Source organism: Balaenoptera musculus, chromosome 2 (assembly GCF_009873245.2).
Source record: "Balaenoptera musculus isolate JJ_BM4_2016_0621 chromosome 2, mBalMus1.pri.v3, whole genome shotgun sequence".
NCBI lineage: Eukaryota > Metazoa > Chordata > Mammalia > Artiodactyla > Balaenopteridae > Balaenoptera > Balaenoptera musculus.
Window position 1 is genome coordinate 61,114,179 of NC_045786.1, and position 17,377 is coordinate 61,131,555.

General features: G+C 57.0%; 1 protein-coding gene across 2 annotated transcripts; it reads left to right on the forward strand.

The window, feature by feature from the left end:
* The first annotated feature begins 2,414 nt into the window (after nucleotides 1–2,414).
* On the forward strand, nucleotides 2,415–16,998 carry INSYN1 (inhibitory synaptic factor 1). Of its 2 annotated transcripts, none has more exons than XM_036842483.1 (3): nucleotides 2,415–2,548; nucleotides 2,971–3,677; nucleotides 12,786–16,998. In XM_036842483.1, exons 2-3 carry the CDS (start codon nucleotides 3,522–3,524, stop codon nucleotides 13,491–13,493), a joined length of 864 nt encoding a protein of 287 aa, XP_036698378.1. In that variant the 5' UTR covers nucleotides 2,415–2,548; nucleotides 2,971–3,521; the 3' UTR covers nucleotides 13,494–16,998. The 2 variants fall into 2 exon arrangements, with proteins under 2 accessions (XP_036698378.1, XP_036698379.1); XM_036842484.1 differs by lacking the exon at nucleotides 2,415–2,548 and adding an exon at nucleotides 8,365–8,489 and having other exon boundaries at nucleotides 3,539–3,677.
* The last annotated feature ends 379 nt before the right edge of the window (nucleotides 16,999–17,377 follow it).

Consider the following 17,377-nt stretch of genomic DNA (forward strand, 5'->3'; position numbering starts at 1 on the left):
CTCATCTTCACCCCAGACCTGTTCTTCTAAGTCAGTGGGTAGCACAACCATCTACCTAGTCTCTCAAGCTATAAGCAGAGGCACCCTGGACTCCCACTCCCTCTCCAAGTTCAACCAGTCTCCAAGTCCTCCCATGTTCTACTAAATTATTTCTCAAAACATTGCCTCCTCTCCATCCCTACTGCCATGCAGGCCCCTCCTCTCTCAGCTCGATTTTTGTAATAGCCTCCTAACTGGTCTCCTGCCAGTGTCCTTGCCCCCAGATCCATCATCCTCAAAGCCCCAGAGGGATCTCCTGAGAGGTGAGCAGGACCGGGTTCCTCCCTAACACCATAGCTTCCCTCTACCTCAGGATAAAATCCAAGCTTCTAACCATGGCCTCTGGGTCTCTCAGGATCTGGTCTTCCTCAAATCCACTTTCCACAGATCTGTCAAAATGGTTATCTCTAAAAGGCCACAGTTGGTTCAACCCCCCCCCCCCACCGCTCCCCCTCACTTCTGCTTCTGAGCCTCTGCTCTCACCCTCCTCCCTGCCTGGAATGCTCACCGACATGTCCCCCACACTGACAGTCACCTGGGTAACTCCTACTTCTCCTTTGAGATTCAGCTCAGGGCTTGTCTCAAGGAGAGCTTGCCAGCCCCTGGCCTGGGTTGCTCCCACCCTCCCCCTCCCCTACCATTGCTTCTGGAACTTGCCTTTGCCCTGCATTTACCGCCCCTGAGTTTACTCAGGAGTGTCCTCACAAGCTGTGAGCTTCCTGAAGTGTTGCTTTTCCTTCTTGAGACGCCAGAGTCTAGCGTGGGGTCTGGTACACGGAAGGTGCTGAATAAATGTTGAGTAAATGGATGAATAACTGAACAAAGTGACCTGTGTCTAATGCATTCCTGTCATCTGCAGAATCTCCAACTCCAGCCCCATCCAGCCCAGAGCCTGGCACACAGTAGGTGCTCAGTAAAGGCTGTCAGTATTCTATTTTCTTAATGAATCTCACTTCAGGCAACGTCTGGGAGTAGTTTGAGGTATGATGGGGGAAGGGGGAGGGCCTGGATGCGGGCAATTTAGCCAAAAGGGAAGCCCGGGGCGCACCGCAGTGGGGGAAGGGGCTTTTGGAAAGGTAGGAAGGAACTGAGTAAGCCCCTAACCCGCTGCCCCTCCGCGCCCCGAGGTCAACAGGAGTGCGCCCGGGTGAGCCCGCCTCCAGCCCCGCAAGCACTGGACGTTTCCCATTCCCCAGGGTGGCGAGACCCCCCGGCTCGCGCGGTCGGTGCTCGGCGCTGGGAGGCGTGTGTGTCGCTTTAAAAGCTCCCTCCCGGCGCGCGGGGCCGGCCCCTTCCCTGACAGCGCCGAGGCGAGAGGAGCCGAGCAAGCTGGGCGGCCTTTGAGGGAGCTAGCGCCCGCCCGGGCGGCCAGTCCGGCGGGGGGCGGTGGGGCGGGCCGGGGGCGGCCGGGGCGCGGGCGGCGCGGCGCTCGGGAAGCGGGCCCAGGCCCGTGGAGCCCGGCGGGGCAGGGCGGGGCGAGGCGGCCGAGGGAGGCCCAGCCCGACCCGGCGCCCAGTGGCCCCACCGGCACAACCGGGCGCCCGGGGGCTGGCCAGGCTGCTAGCCGAGGGCCAGCGGGCGGGAGGCGGCGGAGCGGAGCGGAGGCTGCGAGCCCCGTGCGCCCCGGCCCGCCGGGCCCGCCGCGCGCTCCCTCCCCTCGTCTCTCCTCGCCTCGCCTCCTCCTCTTGCTCTTCTCGCCTCCTCTCCTCCGCCCGGCGCCGCTCCCGCCCGCGCCCGGCCGCCAGACCCAGCCCGGCCGGGCCCCCTGCCCCGCGCTCCCTCGGCCCGGCCCGGCGGGGACCTGGTCCCCGCGGCCAACACCGCCCCTCCCCCCGGGGCCCGGCGATTCCGGACCTTTCCGACCGTGGACTGAGCCGCGGGAGCGTTGTCGCCCCCGGAGGACCCCGGGGCTAGGCTGAGCCGACCCTCGCGGCCGCTCCGGACGCCGCAGGTGCCGGAGCGCGGTCATTCGGGGTCCGGGCTGAGCGCGCCCCGGGCGCCCACGGGTGCCAGCTCACTCCGGGCAGGGCAGGGCAGACCCCGGCGGACCCCGGAGCCGGCCGATCTGGACTGGACAGAGCGAATTAAGGACGGTGCCGAGCCCCGGGAATGCCGGGCGTGGGCTGAAGGGATCCCGGCGCCCTCCGATCCCTCAGACTTTGGCTTGCGTGCTGGGACCGGACCGGCGTCGCCTCGGTCGCCCTGTGCCCGGTTCACCTGTGGCCTCAGAGCCCCGGACCCGCCGGACCCTTGCTCATTCCCCACCAGAGCCCGGCGGGGGTTGGGAGAGATTTTTCCTGGCCTCTTCTTTGGAGCGTGGAGGCCCCGCCCCCTCCCACCGTCCAGATGTCTCCAGTGGCGGCTCTGAGGACCTCCTTGAGGCCAAGGGCCGAAGGGTCCAGAGAGAGAAGCCCGCCCTAGGGAGCCTTGGGGGGCCCCCAACCTCGCCTTGGGACTTGGCCCCCGACGCTGCGCGGAAGGAAGGCCGGTGCCCCCACTGCCCCCCTTGGTGAGTCCGGGAGCGGAGCGGGGGTTCTCACGGAAGGCGGGGCAGGGGAAGGGAAGGTCCAGCCGGGAACGAGGGCACCCCGGGGGCACTGGGAGGGAGGATGGATGTCTGGAGAGGCCCTCCAGTGAACCAGCGGGGCCAGGCCTGACTGGGGTGGGGGGGCGTTGGGGAGAGCCAGGGCAGGGTGCCCCATCGCAGGCTGAGGACTTCAGCTTCTAAAGCAGGGGCTTCTGTTTTCCCTTTAGTGGAGGGGCTGTGCTATAGAGCATCTGCCTCCATCATCCTTCCCTACAAAAAAATAAATAAATAAAACCAAATCCCCAGCGAGGAAAGGTGCAGGCTGGGGTGAGGAGGAAGGCAGCCCCATTGCCGGCGGGTGCTGCAACCTGGGAGGGCTGACGCCAGGCTCGCTCTCTCTGCAGGGGGCTGCCCTCCTCCAATCCAGCTCCCTTCCCAGAGCCACCCACATCTGGAGCCCCCTTCACATCTGGAAGACCCCAGCCACCATCCCTCTGCAGGTGTCAGTTGCATCTCGAGACCTCTGCCTTTGCAATTTCCTAGGAGTTGTGAGGGGATTACTGCTGCCTTCCGCCCCTCCCAAGGGCATCTCTTACCCTTAGTCCCTGCAGAGTCATCCCCCTGCCTCTGTGTCCAGCTCAGCATACCCACAGGCACTTCAAGTCCTAGAGGCCACTCCTGAGACCCAAGGCCCCTCCCCCTGCTCTCCTGTGTCCTCACCTTGACCCCCTTGGTCAGACTCTGTCTCCCTCTGGGTGTCCCATTCCCCACCCAGAGGTAGAGGAGGCGGGGTGGCAGGGGACAGGGGCTGGGTGAGGGCCACCCAGGGCCAGGGTGGGCTAGGGGGCCGTTAAGATGTGGAGCTCTGCCCGGCTGAGGGGGGCTCCGTGGAGGCAGACGCAGCGTGTGCCCAGCTGGGGGGAGTATGGGCAGGCCTGCGGCCACGTGGTAAAGGATGAACATTCGGGGCACCCCGGACCTCGGGCAGCCCAGTGACGACCCCAGCAGTGGTGGCGAGCGGGAGCGGATTCGACAGCGCATGAAGATGGTCATTGGGCAGCTGGAGGACATACTGCGGGAGCTCAAGGAGGTGGCCAAGGAGCTAAGGGAGGTAAGTAAGGGGCCAGGCAGCCCCTAGACCGGTTTTCCTGGGCCTGGCCCAGGAAACGTACTCACATGTATGTGTTTAAGTGTGTGTGTGTGTGTGTGCGCTCAAAGCTGTGCGCACCTGGGTCACTCTGCTGGGTACTTCCTTCTCCTTGCTCTTCTTTCCCCAAATCTGCTTCGCTGATGATCTCACTGTACCCCAGGGCTGGAGGGGCCTCAGTGATCCTGAGACTGCTTGGGCAGCATGTTGTGGGCCCATGGTTCAGAGCTGCAAGGTGGCCAGTAAGGACTGAATCCCACAACATCCTCTTAGTGGAAGACATTCTTCTGGGACCCAAGCTGAACTTTGACCCCACCATCTGCCTCCCAGACTCTGACTGGCTTATAAGGGGCCCTGGGAGAGTGTGGATGGCTCTACTGAGGCAGTCCCTGCTGCTCAAGGCCCAGCTCAGAGCATTCCCCAGAGATCACACAGATACTTAGAACCCTTGATCCTGGAAAAATTAAAGCCAGCTATGTCTTCCCTGCCCTGAGGTGGGAATGGGTCTAGGGTGCTGCTAGTGGGTATCAGTACATTGGCAGGGGCAGGAATCTCCTCTGAAGGGATGCATCCCCATCCCACAGTTCTGAATGTTTTTTGCCAAGGCTGAAAAGTCAGCGAGAGATCCTGGGATATGTGTCCCTCTCTGTCTCTCTAAGTGGAGCCCAGTTTAATTACTGCTTCCCACATCACCAGGGTAATGAGGTACACATGTCCTCAGCCCTGCCCCCTGGGCTGTGTTCGAGCCCAAAATGCATGACCAGCGTTCTGAGCCGCTGGCCTAAATTTGCCTGCTGGGTGCCATTATGCCAGCCAGGTGGGCTTTAGCCAAATTTCAACTCCTTGTAACCAGGGTCCCTGCAGAGATGGCAGTAAGAGTGATTGAACTGGAGTTATGGGCTTGAGCTCTCCCCAGCCAGCTGTGTGGGGAAGATGGGGGCGCTAGGAAGGCTGGGGAAAGGGGGTGATGGTGGACCAAATCCTGACTGGGAAAGTGGCATTCTAGCCTGGCCTGAGAGCCAAGGAGCAGAGGGTGTTGGAAGGGAGTCATGTTCGGAGTAGAGGGGGTTGTGGAAATGCTGGGACAGAAGCAGGGGTTGGGCAGGGCAGCCCCTCTGCCCAGAGGCAGCCTCATGGAGGAGCGTACTAGGAAGTCCTTTCTCAGGAGGTGGGAATGGCTATTGCTGCAGGTAGAGAGAAGTGTGGTGCTTCTTCCCATGGACTGGGCTGGCCATGGTCTGGACTGAACATCTTTGAGAATACAGTTTGGAGGTCAAAGGCCAGATGCCCCTGAGCAACCCTTCCTCTCCCAACCTCATTGGTCCAGAGGACTACAGTCCCCTCTTTGACTCTCCCCACCCCCATCTTATTTCAGATGCTCTGCGGTTCTATCAGGACCATGGGAACTGTCCAAAGTCTCAGTCTCGGGCAGGGGCATGGGACCTATGCCCCAGCAAGCCTGCCCAGAAAGAGCCAGGATTGACTCTAAGCCTGGGAGGCAGCTTCAATAAGCTCAGAGCCTACTCCCAACTGAGCATCTTCCAGGCACCTGCCACCCCTCCCCGAATAACCATCCAGACCTTGAAGGCATCTCACAGGTCATCCAGACCATCCCTGTTTGTTTGCTGTTGAAGAAAATGAGGCCAGAGAGGGATAGGGGCTTGTCCAAGGTCACACAGCCTACCAGTGGCAGAACTAAGCCTAGAACTCAGGTTCCTGCTGCCTACTCTGGGGCTTCAGCAGGTGGGCTAATTGATATCTTTGCATTTTGACAGGGGTCTTCTAGAGGTGATAGCTTATGCTCATGCTGTGATGCTCTGAGGAGCACCCTTTAGGGGTGAGGCAGGGAGCTCAGAAGTGCTCGGATTCATTTCCAGATCTTTTACATGTCCCTTCCCAGCACACACACTCACCTACTCCCATGTCTCGAACAGCAGAGCTTCAGATTCCCAGGATTTGCAGCCTAGAGACCTGAGCTAGGACAGGGAGAGATGAGTCCCCTCCCCCCACACACCCTGTAGGCCATGTGCCTCCACCCAAGACTTTGGCAGGTTGCTACGGCAACCAGAGTCTACCCCGTATGCCACTGCCTGCCCGCTGCCAATGGCACCCAGCTGGGAGGGGGCACCAGGCCTCAGAGCTCCCCCATCCCCCAGGCAGGGTCTGGACATGGGGTGATGGGCAGAGGAAGTGTTGTAGAAGGCAGGTGAGGCTCTGGGAAGCCCAGACAGAATAGATGCCATAACTGACTTCCTGTTGGATGGAATTTGTCAGGAATGCGGTTACTGAGTGGGGGGCGCCAAGCTCTGGTTTGGAATAAAGGGTTTCAGTCCCCCTGCTCCCTGGAACCTGCGATCTTGGTCCTCCACGGGGGCCGTAAACCTGGATCTGTCAGGCGCTCCTTCTCAGTAGCTTAGTATGGCATTTTCCCTTGGGGGTGTGGATGGGCCCAAGGTCGAGAGGGTGGCAGACACTTTTCCCTCATCACACCCCACTCCCCGGGCAGTACCAGCTCAGGGCTCACCAATGGGGTTCTCATGCCAGGGGGGCAGAGCACTTGGATGTGAAGACAAGATTCACATGCAAGACTGCTGGGGAGTAGCACAGGATGCTTGATGAAGGAGCAAGGCCAGCAGAGAGGAAGGGCTTAGCTGTGTCCCCTTCTGTCATTCTCCTCTCTCTGCTGCTCCCTTCCCCAGCCCCAGACACCACTGATCATGGCAGGCTCTCCTTACCCTCTTGAGCACACAGCCTGAAGTTCGTAGAAAGACAAGGGACACCAGTGCACTCCCTTCCCAGGCCCCTGAGCCTCAGTCTGCTCATCTCTGTGATGGGGATATGATCATTCTCACCTCAGTGTGATCTTAGGGTTTCATCAGGGTTTGGCATGCGGTACGGGGGCCAACACCTACTCACACCCCTAAAGGATGTGGAGTTTCCTGTCCCATACCTCCCCTACCCTTCTAAACCCCTGCTGTATCTCTGCCATTGGCCTCCCAGGCGATGAGGAACAAGTTCTGTCCCATGAATGGGAAAAGTAGTTTAATGGACTAAGCGAGGTAAGGAATGTAAATGCTTTGAAAGCTAAAATTGTGCTGCAGAGGGATATGACGGTCAATCATTAATTAGCCCTCATCTCTCCTAGGTTCCCCAACACTCCAGAATGCCAGGCCAATCCCAGCAGGCTCTCTAAGCTCCTCAGATTTCTGTGGATCTTAATTTGGAGACACAGCACAGCCTACGGGCTAAGAGCATGGGCTCCACAGCCAGATGTCTCTGGTTCAAATCCAAGATCTGCCCTCTACCTAGCTGTGTGAACTTGGGAAAATTTCTTTACCTTTCTGTGCTTCTGTTTTCCCATGTAAATGAGGATAACAAATTTTACACTCCCCACCCCACCCCCCAGCCCCAGGGTTGTTGTGAGAATTAAATGTGATATTAGATATAAAGTACTTAGCACAGTGATGGGCACAAAACTCACTCCATATCTGTTAGATATTATTAATGAAATATTCTAGCACTGGCCAGCTCCTCACTCCATGTATGGCTTTGTTCTTTTGGAGTCACATCAGCTTCTTAGCCATCATCAGGGAGGTCAAAGCCAGGACCCTGACCTCCTGGCTGGCACCATTTAGTACCTCCTGCAGGAGGCAGTCCCATCCTCTTGCAGCAAGGAAAGGGAATAGAGAGTGACAGTGATATGGGGATATGAAGGGTGTTTCCAATAAGTTGGCTTTTGAACAGAGAACCAAAGGAAGTGAGGGTGGTATTTAGGGGATGAGCCTTCCTGGCAGTGGAAACAGCCTGTGCAAAGATCCTGGGGAAGAAATGGGCTCCGCGTGTTCAGGATCAGCAAGGAAGCCAGTGCAGCTGAAGTGGAGTGAACTAGGAGGAGAAAAGCAGGAAGTCAAAGAGGGAGCAGGGAATCAGCTTACACAGAGCCCTTGCAGGCCACGGTATGGAATTTGGATTTTGTCCTCAGTGAGAATCCCACATGCTCTCCAGGAATCTCCTGGTTGTGTTTCGGGGTGGGAGTCTGCCTCCCCGCTGCTCTCCCTGTTTCCTATCAACTGGGAGCCCCCAAGGCCAGGGATAAGGGGCTTACCTTTGGCCTCTTGGATGTTGAGCTTACCTTGAGCAGGTTACTTGGCCTCTTCCTCCTTGGTTGCCCCCTCCCCAAGATATCACTCAGCATGGGGGCTCAAAACTGTCTCTTGTGTTGATCGCCGGTGTCTCTCACATCATCACTGACTCTTGGGTAGGACATAACTTAAGGGCACAGTTGCCCACCTAGGTCCGAACACCTCAGGAGGATGGAGGGGTGGGCACAAACATTTCACAGCCAGGGTGGTGGTGGAGGATCCCCCCACCCAATTTTCATAGGGAGCAGGCCCGGTGGTGATTGTGCGGTCACCTCGGCAAGGCGCTGCGTATGAGGTGGCAAGGAAAGCCAAGGGCCATTCAGGCATGAGATAAATGTGGCCCAGCCAGGAAGCAGCTGGAGCAGGAGAGGCTGGGGACCACAGAGCTGTGCCAAAGTGGGTCAACTCCATCACCCGCAGCTCAGCAAGAATTGTGCGGATTTTTTCCTATTATTTTTTTTTTCTCACCTTCCTTTCCTCCCTTTTCCCTTTGCGTTCTCCTCCTCCAGACAGATTCAAGAAGCTCCCCGGCCAATTATGCCAACTTGCAGGATGAAAATCATGAATCACGGTCAACTCGCTCCCTGCCACCCCTTCCCCAACTCCACAGCCCTCCAGGAAGACAATAAATAACGTAATCAAGAATTAAAAAATAATCAGTGGTCATAAATAATGCAGAATTCCCAGTTATGTAACCAGCTGCCCGGGGAGCTGGGAGGGAGGAAAGGAGGTAGCAGCTTGTCAAGGGAGTTGAAGGGGCCAGAGGTGAAGGGGGAGGAGATAAACAGGTTCTGGGGCTCCCGGGTCCTCAGTCCTGGGGCCTTAGGGAACACAGACGTGCTTTCTTTGGAGAGGGGTTTACCCACGGCTGGAGGGCCGGCTAGGGCGGGCAGTGTTGGGGTGTCCAGGCCTGTGGAACTTTTTCTCAAAAAAGAAGCCCCAAGTGGTTTTATTAAGCCCTCTGTCTCAACTCATCCACTCATTCAAAAGCTATATTTGTAGAGAATGTGCCAATCCCTGTGCCAAACTGGGGATGCAATGGTGGGCAAGACAGATCCAGTCCTGCCCTTCATGGGGCTTCCTGTCTAGTGAGGAGAGAGACATCAACCACCTTATAACATCTGCACACAAAATGGGTAGCAGTGATAACTATTGGAAAATAAGGAGAGGTGCAGGGTACTTTCAGAGCCTTTCACAGGGAACCTGTCCTCAGCTGGGGGTCAGGGAAGACTTCCTTATGGAAGTGAGAGGGAATGAGTGGGAAAGAAAGGAGACATTCCAGGTGAGGCCCAGAGGCACAAGTGAGCTCGGTGGAGTGAACTGGGCAGGTGAGGGGGCAGGCCTGGCAGGGAGGAGGCTGCTTGCTGGAGAGAACAGGACCTGTGACCAGATTTGCTATGGGGCTGTGTTTGGGAGGCTCAGGAGTTTGGGGAGCCGTGAAGTGCTGGAAGCAGAGAGGGGATGTGTTCCTGCTGGCTGATTAGGAAGTTCCCTGGATGCAGCAGGAGCTGGTCAGGAAGCTGCTGTCAGTGGGGAGACTGGATGGGTGCAGTGTTCAGGGGGGGCAGCTGAGGCTGTGACCAGGACAGAGGTTGTAGACACCCTTGGGACAGGGCCTGGGGCCCCCAGCAGGTTTTGTCCCAGCCCTTAGCCCTGCCCCTCCTCTCTAGTGTTCACTCTTGCTCCCTGTAGAGCAGGTGATTCCCGTTCTTAACCCCTGACTTGCAGTTTCAGCTCAGCTCCTAGTCCCCGTGAGCAAGCACAAGGAGAAGGGTGGTCTCAGCGGTGTCTCCAGTCCCTCCTGGCTTCAAGGTTCTATGGTTCTGTGATTTCTGTGGTTCCATTCTCTCTCTCCCCCTCTCTTTCCTTTTGTGTATATAATTATTTCCCTGCACTCCAAGACAATCCCAAATTACATGTAGGCAAAATGATTATTAAATCTCAGAGAGAAATCATAGATTTCAAGACAGCCAAAGCAGAGAGGTAGGTAGCCTGGGGCCTGCCCTATTCCTGCCCTCCTAACTGGCCCCATGAAATGAAGCACCAGGGATGGGCAGCAGGGTCTGTGGACTGACCCGGGCCCTGCATACAATCTGGGTCCCCAGGCCCGGTTGCAGAGCCCAGGTTCTTAAGTGCTTGGCTGTGCAGACTCTGCAGTTTAAAGCACATTCCTATCTATTGAATCCCCAACGTCTGGCGAGTAGAGGTGTGTCCTCCTATTTTACAGGGGAGGAAATGAGACATGGAGAGGGAAATCACCTGCCTCTCAAGCCTCTTAGCCAAGATGGGGCAGACTTGGGACTTGAGCCCAGACCTCCCTCCCTTCCTTCCCTCCACTCTCCCAGGATGGAAACAGAGAGGGGCATTCTAATGGAGAAGGGGAAGGGCCTGAACGTGAAGGCCTCCTGAGCAGATGGCCGGCAAGGGCTTCTTGGGCGGGAAGAGTGTCCAGGCCTGAGGCTCTAGGGCTCCTGCTCTGTGGACCCTGCATCTTCCTCACAGGGGATTAGGAGCCCAGCTTCGGGGCCTGGCCTGGCCACAGGCAACACTGTGAGTTCACAGCTGAGTCATTTAACTCCAGATTCCTACCATCATCCTCCCACCCTCAGATAGCAGCAGACTCTCGGCAGCTTTGCTTGATCAGCGGAGTCTAATTAGCGCGTGTGGCTGTCCCAGGGGCACAGGGCCTCTCCCCAGGGCGGCCATGCCCTGGGGTGCTATTTTTCACCGGCTTAAATCCCCTGTCCCCTAGGCCGGTGGTCCTCAAAGTCTGTTCCTGCACCAACAGCGGCAGCAGCAGCATCACCTGGAAGCTTGTTAGACATGCACCTCTTGAGCCCCACTGGGACCTACTGAATCAGAGACTCTGGGGAGTTGATGCGCACGCGGGTTTGAGAGCCCCTACTCTAGGCCAGGGCTCCCACCAGCTCTCAGGTGGGGCTTGGGTTAAGCAAGGGTTTCAGGGGATGCGAGCTTCTCTGAAGTGGGGGAGTCATTCTAGAGTGGGGGACTGGGGTGGTCAGACTGGAGGGTAGAGCCCTATCCCCATTGCCTGTCCAAGCCCAGAGATCACGGCAGCACCTCAGCCATGTGCAGTGTTGCAGGGCCGGCGGAGGTGGGAATCTCAGGTCCCCGGTGACTGGTGCCTCTGGCCCATCATCCATAAACTCAGGAGATGATGATCTCGTGGGTGGAAAGCCTGACACATAGTAGGTGCTCAGAGATGGGAGATGATGTCACTTTTATCACCAGTGCCCCCACGAAGCCCTTTTACTGCCTTCTCATTGTTCCTCAGGAAGCTCTGGTGAGGTTGGCAGGCCTGAGATTATCATACCCACTTGGTGGTGAGTGAAGTTGAAGTCCAGAGAGGTTATGGGAGTTACTCAAAGACACACAGAACATTTGACGTCTAAGCTGAATCAGGAACCCAGGTGTCTTGACTCCCCCAGCTCTTCCATAGGCCTCAGCCGAGTGTTCCTTCCATCCCTGGTCTGGGGCTGTGGGACGTGGGCATCCCTAGGCATTGACACCCCAAAACAGCTTCTCAAGTCACTCCTCTAAATACAGAGTCCTAGAATCTCAGAGATGGAAGGAAGCTTGGAGATAAACTAGTCACCCAACTCCCCATTTACAGATTGAGAAACTGAGACCTAGAGAGGGAAAACGACTGACCAGGTTGCCAGCGTCAGAGCTCCTGACTCCTGACGCAGTAGACATCTCACTGAGCCAGACTCCTCCTGACCCATCATCTTTGCCCTTGCTTTCCACTTGCACTTTGAGGCACTCACCACCCCCACTCCTTGCTGAACACCTAGCACATCCCTGGACAGCAGTCATCTTCAGTAAATGTTTGTTGAATTAGGGACTTCATTAGTTAATGAATTAACTGACCTCTCTGACCCCAGGGAAAGAGCACTGGAGAGGGCTGGGAGCTAGCTCCTGGGCCTGATGACTCACTGCCTATGTCTTTGTCTCTGGGTCTCTTGGTCCCTCTGCTTTGCTTTTGTTTTTTTACTGGTTTGGATTTTGGCCTGAATCTCCCCTCCTCCCCTTGCTCTGTCCTCTCCCTATGTCTGACTGGGTCTCGCTTTCTCCCTCACCGTCTTCATTGCTGATGTCTGTGCTGACAGTGGCCTAGGCAAGGGTTGTCCTGAGGCAGGGCCTCCTGCATGAAACAGGACTTCACCTCATGCGGGGCAGGTGGGCGCAGTGACCTCTGTAGCCCCTGAGGGCACTTAACCAGCAGTTCTGGGCCCAGGATGGATGGTTTTCTTATTGCTTACCAAATAATGCTTACTTTATCCCTTCCCCATCAAACCAGGATTGATCTTCACTCATCAAGAGGCAGGGAAGGGGAGGAAGGAGGAGGCTGCAGGGCTATGTAGGGGTGGGGTGGTGGAGACCCATGGGGGGCACTCGCTGACCCACTGCAGGGGCTGGTCCAGGATGCTTCAGAAAGCCTGGGCAGAGTCTTCTTTGCAGTTTCCATGTATCATTTCCTCTCCAAGGGTGGGTGGGCTGCTCATCCTACCACTGAGTGGCCTTGCTGGAGTCTCTCAGCCCTTTTTAAATGGCCCCCTGTCAACCAAAGGAAGATCAAGCTCTGAGCACCAGGGCTGCCCCCCAGAACAGCAGCTGGCTTTGGGGCAGAGGGGCGTGTGAATGGATGGGGTGCAGGGCTGGAAGGCATCATCCCCCTTCCCCCAAAGGCACTGAGGAGTGGAACCAGGGGAAGGGCCGGAACCAGCTCTGTTCACCCTGCTCCAGTTTGGGCCCTCAACAGGGCAAACAAACCTGTGACCTCAAGTCCAGTCGTGTCCTGTAGGGTCATCAGCCGGGGGGTGTGGTAGGGTGGGACGGGGCACACTCACACCTAGGTGATGCTGGCCGCTGCCTGGGCCCTCTCACTCCTCTCCCCTTCCCCGGCCAGGTGGTGAGCCAGATCGATAAGCTAACCTCGGACTTCGACTTCGAACTGGAGCCAGATGACTGGACCACAGCCACCGTGAGCAGCACCTCCAGCAGCGACAAGGCGGGCGTGGGCGGCCCCTTTGACCTGGGCCACCTGGACTTTATGACAGCTGACATCCTCTCGGATAGCTGGGAGTTCTGCTCCTTCCTGGACGTCTCCACCCCCTCAGACTCCGTGGACGGCCCCGAGTCGACCCGGCCGGGGGCTGGCCCTGACTACCGGCTCATGAATGGCGGCATGCCCATCCCCAACGGGCCCCGGGTGGAGACCCCGGACTCCTCCAGCGAGGAGGCCTTCAGCGCTGGCCCTGTGAAGGGCCAGCTGCCCCAGCGGACCCCGGGCACGCGGGAGAGGGTGCGGTTCAGCGACAAAGTGCTCTACCACGCTCTGTGCTGTGACGACGAGGAGGGGGACGGCGAGGAGGAGGTGGGCCTGTCCCCGGAGCCTCCCCACACAGAGGCCCACGCGGGCCCCCTCAAGCCCTCCCCGGCTCCCTACAAGCCGAGGCGCTCTCCACTGACTGGCCGCCGCTCAGGCCCCACCTTGGCCCCCGAGCAGACCCGAAGGGTCACAAGAAACAGCAGCACCCAAACGGTGTCAGACAAGAGCACTCAGACGGTGCTGCCCTACATGGCCACCAGACAGAAAACCAAGGGGAAAAACTAGGGGCCGGGGAGGGAGCTGGGGGGCGGTGGGCACATAGAGCTATAAATATATATATATATATTTAAACAAACGCAGTCATAATAAAATTTTAAAATGCTAAGGATCCGGCCCCACAGGCCCCAAAGCTTTCACAGAGCTCATCGTAGACACAGAGATGCCTACTCACCTCTTAGGTCTCAGGAAGTGTGGCCAGAACTACCCTCCCTTCCTTCTCATGGCAGGGCTCCTGAAGAGGGTGTCCAAAAGTGTGTAGGTGAGGCGGGGGAGGTCTTACCTGGGACTCCTCTTGCAGACCCCAGAGCACGGTGGTGGAGTCTGGCTGCCGGCCTGGGCCTTGTCCTGTAGGGGATTCGTGAGTAGGAGGCAGGCAGGCAGGTGAGTAGGAGCAGTGTCCAAGCCCAGGGCTAACGGTTGGTGTAATTCGGAGGAGACTGCAGGACCGAGGGCCTGGGGGTGGCATCACTCCAGCTGGGCCCAGGATCACTCACATCCCTGTGCCTTTTACTCTGAGGCTGACTTCTGCCTCTGCTTCCCAAAGGCAAACTTACCTGGATGTATACAGTCCCACCCTCCTCCCGTCTCAGGGTTGCCCAGCACATAGAGAAGGAACAAGCTCTTCCCATGCGCGGGCCTCCATGCTGGGAAGCCGGGCTTCCACAGACCCTGGAGGGCCAGGCTGGACTGGGCCGAGATCTGTTTGGAAAGCCTAGACCACTCCTGATCCTTTCAGCTCCCATGCTCAGCCTTGACCTCTAGGGATCAAAGACTCAGGGCAGAATCTCAGTCAGCCCCTGCTTGGCCCTGAGCAGACCTGAGGTCCACATGAGAAAGCAGGCAGCCACCGCCGTGGGGCTGTGAACCAGAGCCATAGACAGGCTCCCGGCCCCCTTCACCAGGCAGGCAGCCCTGGAGAGGAGTCCAGTGGCCCTACTCTGTCCCTGCTTCTCCACACTGGGACCCTGAGCCCAGCTTAGCAGGTCTTGAATGACACCAACAGAGACAAGATGGGAGCCTAGAGGTAACAACAGGGCTTCATCTGGGCCGTGGCCGACACAGGGACAGCATCTGAGTATTCTTGGGATAATAACCACAGTCATTGCTCACATTTATTGAGCAGGTCCCTATGCGACTACTATGCCGAGGTCGTTTTACAGCATTATCTCATTTAATCTTCACGATAACCCAACAAGATAGGAACTATCAGTATCCCCATTTTTCACGAGAAGACTGAGGTTCAGAGAGGTTAAGTAACTGGTCCAAAGTCACAGAGCCTGTGCCACTCTGCCCACCATGAGCATGTGGTTTCCAGGTTATACCTGGCTCTTCTATCTAGCAGCAGTGTGACCTTGAGCAAATCCATTTGCCTCTCTGAGCCTATCTACCTCATCTATAAAATAGGTCTGATAGTCTTCGCCTACCTCATTGGGGGCTATGGGGCTTTGACAAAATGGGGAATGTGAAAGCAGTTGGTAAGCACCAAAGCACTGGACATGCATTGTGATCAGTGCAACCCAACCCAGATTCCAGTGTTTTCCAGGTGGGGAGTCCTGAGTGGAGTGGGCAAAGAAGCCACTCCCATCGAATGGGAGCTGTCCCTGGGTCACTGCTTCACTTTGTCCCCCACAGCAGCTTGAGTTCCGGAGATCGTGGCAGCTTGCTTCACTGCGCTTCGCTCAGATCAGGGAGGTAAGGACACCACTCCTTGGGGACCCCCCTGCTGCACATGGGGGCCCAGGAGGGCCTGACCGGCAACATGGCAGCACCTACTGCCCCTGCCTCAGGGGCCAGAGGGGGCGCTGTTCAGTCGCAGCAGTGCAGGAGCTAGAGATTGTGCAGGCCAGTCGAGAAGATGCTGGGGATGCTATCAGGATGAGATGGGCCAGACCTAGGGCGCATGCTTTGCAGTGTTGGAATCTCCCCTCAGCCTAGGGGTTAAAGTCAAAGCCCTAAAGATGTGAGCCAAGGTGCAGCCTCCAGGGTGGAAATCCAGGGGTGTGGTGGACCGTGGCTAGCTCTCTCCAGCCCAGGCTTGAGAGCCAGGGGTCTGAGCTCCTTTATCAGCCCCAGGAAGTTCTCAGGCAGTTGGGGCTGATCAATGATGGGACCCTGGCTCACAGGATGAATGCCAGGGGCCCAGGGCCAGCTGGGTTCTGCCCTATCTGACAGTGAGGAGGGAGCAATCCAGGGCAGCCCCACCCCACCCCAGATATGGGCACACCTAGCTCTGAAGGAAGACATCCAGTTCTACCTCCAACCCTTGATTTTCTTTTCCAATGGCAAGATTGGTTTTAGCCTTACAGTTTTTCATCTTTACAACAGGGAAAAGAAACCTACAGAATAGTATCCATTTCACCAAGGAAGAAACAGACCCAGAGCCAGGGATCTCTGACAGAGCCCTGGGTAAGGCATTGTCCTTTCCTGGTAGCCCCCTCTCCACCCCCCCACTCTGGTTCTCTGTGATTGCATGTGGTCGTGGCTAACATCCATCAGTTAGCCAGACCTGTTCCCTGGTCCACCACCTGACTACTTGCCCCAAATAGGGCAGAGGTGTGAGGGTGTCCTGGAAGAGGGGAAAGTGGGTATTTGTTCTGGAAGGCCCCCCAAATTACTGGTCTTCCTTCATAATTATGCCACATCCAGTCCAGGCCTCGCTGACAGTGGAGTGTGATCCCCGTGGCTTTCTTATGACTTGAAATGCAGAACGTGGCCACCTAGGGAAAGAACTAGGACAGTCAGCGTTGTTGAGCCACTGAACCTGCTGCTTCTGAGTAGTGAGCTTCCCGTGCTTGAGCAGACGCTGCCATCCCTGAGACCTTCCCCTCGATCTTCCTGCTTCTCCGGGCACAGTCCCTCCCTGCTCTTCCCCACCTCCACGCCTTTGCTGGTTTCTGGGTTTCCTTACCCAGAATGTCCCATCAGATCTCCCTGTTTCCAAGAGGTCTTATTTCACTGATCACCTCCTGTGCGCTTGGGCTTGTGCTGGCCGGCGCTGTGGAGGAGACAGAGGGAGGTAAGCGCTTGTGACACAAGAGTGAGACAAGAGTCATAGTTACAGCTCACATTCATCGAGCACGTGCTATGCACTGGGTGTTGCTCTAAACATGTGCCTCATCTCGTTTATTCCTCACAGCAAATATGAGATAAGCACTTTTATTTATGCCTGTTTTCCAGATGAGGCAACTGAGGCTCTGAGAAGTTAAATAATTTGCCTAAGGGCACAGGATGGGTTATGGCACTGGGATTCAACCTCGAAGTCAATGACTCAGCACTCGAACATCTGCTGCAGTCAAAATCCGTGGTGGAGTCAGTGCTCTGGTCTCTGGGGGTGAGGGAGGGGCCTGGTGCTCTAAGAGCCAGGTGGGCCTGGGGCTGTTGGGAACAGGAAACCTGTGAATGCCATTCAGTCTTTGGAGAGCTTGGCTACTGTTAACCTGAATGTCACAGCCCTTGACACAGAGCCTGGAACCAAACGGATTATGAGTTCAATAAATGTTTGTTGAATGAATGAATGAGCCCCATTTGCAGAGGGGATCCATTGTGCATTCATTCAATCAGCTTTTATTGCAGACTTCCTACATACCAGATCTCATGTTGCTTGTGCACACACATACACACAATGCTCTGTGAGGGTCTGGTCTGGTGCGGCTGGGGGTTGGGCAAAGTCAAAACGGAAGGGTGTGGGGTTTCAGTGCTGAGAAGCCCACAGGCATTGGGTCCAGCCTGTGATCCCTGAGAAAGGAACCTGAAGCTTGAGGCAGGAGACCAGCTTAGTGAGGAGACAGCTCTGGGACATGTCCTTGTGGGTGCAGGGGTCCTCAGCCTGATGCCACTTTAATGGGGCGGGCACATTGCAGTGCCCCAATGTCTGAGAATAAGACACTGTC

Bases quoted from the DNA above. Each gene is read 5' to 3' on its own strand.
- INSYN1 (XM_036842483.1), top strand. From the start codon at position 3,522: ATGAACATTCGGGGCACCCCGGACCTCGGGCAGCCCAGTGACGACCCC. The intron at 3,678-12,785 runs GTAAGTAAGGGG...TTCCCCGGCCAG, and splicing joins TGGCCAAGGAGCTAAGGGAG to GTGGTGAGCCAGATCGATAA.